A 2,639-nucleotide genomic window follows, 5' to 3' on the forward strand; every position below is an offset into this window, starting at 1 on the left:
TATTGGCTACCTTTTGAAAATCTTTTAAGCGGAAATAATAAATAAATAATACGTATGTATGTGGAGAACTACATGAGCAACAGAACGAGAATATTTATCTAACAGCAAACCAAGCATCTCAACCCAGCCCTGATATTCCATATTTCATTTTATGCCTAAAGCATCCAAAGTGAATAACTCTTTGTCGGCCAAGATTTGCTATTGCTCCTTTAGTGGCTCTACGAAATAACGCCCCAATGAAATAAGACCGCAAAGAGAAAATGAAATAAGGCCCCAAAAATTGGGGTATTTTTTCACAACGAAATAAATCCCCAAAACAAATATGAAATAAAGCCCCAAAATATGAAATAGCGTCCCAAATGTGTATGAAATAACACCTCAAAAATTTTGACCAAAAAAGTCAGGATTTAAACATGTTTTTATTTACCAAAAAAATTAATTCAATAGAATTCAAAAAACGACAAATTTTGAAAAGCATACATATTAATTAAATTACTATAAATATTCAATACGTAAATAAGTATAAATCAAATTATTATTCAAATTGTAAATCAATATATATATGAACATAGCTGCGCTATAAATTACAAAAATACTATTAAGGTGTCTTCGACCGGTTGGCGACAGTAAGGACAACTATATTTTTCCAAATTCTTGGATACTGCATTGGCTTGCAAAATTAAATTGCATTCAGAACAAATCTTTAAATGTTTACACGGCAATAAGATCACATTTGATTTCCTATCCCTGCAAACAATGCATTCATGTTCATTTGAATCATGGTGTGAAATTTCTGAAGCCTCATCTTCCGAAGTATCTTCATCTTCCTCAAAAATACTAATTTCTGGAGCCATATCGACACAAATTTTATTCCGTTCGTACACCATCCGGGATAAGAAAGTATCAGCCGTTATTTTTCCTTGTTTTAGCTGCAATGTGGATTCTTCGATTAGTCTGTGACGCAACGCGTCCTGTTTTTTTTTTCGTTTGCACAGAGTTCCTCCACCCTCAACGCATTGTTCGAACTGTCTATTTTTGAAGAATTCCTCGTTGCGTATGACGGCTACGAATTTAAAAAAGTCTCCACCTCTGTCAGCACTTCGTCCCAACACACCATTATAGGCTTCTACTGCCGAAGTAGTCCTGGTTTTTTGATTGTAAACGCTAAAATTTTTAGACCCAATCTGAAAAAGATTTTAAGAGTTATGGTGCAACTATATCATACTGGAGTAACTCAAAATAATCTATATCACACCTTTTGTATCCATTGCCTTTCGTAGTAATTTAGAAATGGTAGGAATACACCTTCACTATCCATTAAAAATATCTTGCCTTTAATATCTCGAAAAGAGGTCCCAATGAGATTTGGTGGAAGGAGTGGAAGCGCCATTATTTTGTGGTATTCTGCAGAAGCTGGTTTCGAAGATTTTATATATTGTAAAAGCTGTTTGTGGCTCCGCATATTTCTTTTAATTGCTTGGCAGTAATGGAACCTATTAGTAATAAAAATATGTTAAATTTATTAGTGTTATCTGAAACGAAGAACTGCTTTTCGAAATATATAAATAAAACAGTATCGGACGATACAAAACTGGATTGACGTTTTATGGATGAGTTTTGAGAAATGTTTTTGCAAGTAAGAAAGACAATTTGGGCGATTGATTGACAAACTACATGTAAAAGTTGACATTTGATGAATATGTAGGCTAGAAAAAGAAAATTCGCGCGAATTTTCTTTTTCTAGCCTACATATTCATCAAATGTCAACTTTTACATGTAGTTTGTCAATCAATCGCCCAAATTGTCTTTCTTACTTGCAAAAACATTTCTCAAAACTCATCCATAAAACATCAATCCAAAAATATATGAATAAAGAGTATCGATAATATCTCATGTATTACGATAGTCTTCTTTGAAACATATTCGACATTTACCAAACATACATTATAAGAGTCGGAGGTGTTTAATAGAGAAAATTTGCCTCGACATAATTGATAAACATTATCAATTTAAAAATTATATATTTTAAACCCAATATTACTTACCAGCATCCAACCATCTTTATTCCAGGATAAACTTGTTTGATCGATTGTCTCAACGCTTCTTCATAATCTGTGATGACTACCGATGGTTCCATATTATATATATTTTCCTTTATGTAGTGAAAAAGCGAATCATATATCTTTTTTGTTTTTCCATCCATTAATACAAAAAACATTGGAAATATCTAAAAGCATTAAAATAATTAAAATTTGAAATGTTGAGTGCAATATAACTAACCTCATCAAAATATTCAATATATATCACTAAAAGTTGTTTGAAACAACCCTTTGGTACAATTTTGAAAGTGCCGTCAATTAAAATAGTTCTATTGGCAGGCAAAATATTTTCCCTGACTAGTTGCGTCGTTTTCAGTGAAGAAAAAATGAAAAATGAATACTTTTCCTCCGAAATACAGACCGTAAAAAAATGTCGGGGACTCAATTCATCTTTAGTCTCGCCAAAATGTTTCCACACACTTTCAAAGTTGAACGCTTCAACCACTTCGATTGGGCGCTCTGGCGATGAAATGAAGTGTGGCCTGACTAAATATTGTAATCCTCTTTGGATCTTCGAGAAATTTATATTTTTCGTACTTT

The 2,639-nt window shown here is 32.6% G+C and overlaps 1 protein-coding gene across 1 annotated transcript; it reads right to left on the reverse strand.

The window, feature by feature from the left end:
* Positions 1-578: 578 nt before the first annotated feature.
* LOC142242884 (uncharacterized) lies at positions 579-2,221 on the reverse strand. Its single transcript, XM_075314385.1, has 3 exons — positions 2,046-2,221; positions 1,256-1,493; positions 579-1,184 (listed from the first exon to the last, which is right to left on the reverse strand). Exons 1-3 carry the CDS (start codon positions 2,216-2,218, stop codon positions 585-587), a joined length of 1,011 nt encoding a protein of 336 aa, XP_075170500.1. The 5' UTR covers positions 2,219-2,221; the 3' UTR covers positions 579-584.
* Positions 2,222-2,639: the final 418 nt, after the last annotated feature.

The sequence above is a fragment of the Haematobia irritans genome, chromosome 1, assembly GCF_050003625.1.
Source record: "Haematobia irritans isolate KBUSLIRL chromosome 1, ASM5000362v1, whole genome shotgun sequence".
Classification (NCBI taxonomy): Eukaryota; Metazoa; Arthropoda; class Insecta; order Diptera; family Muscidae; genus Haematobia; species Haematobia irritans.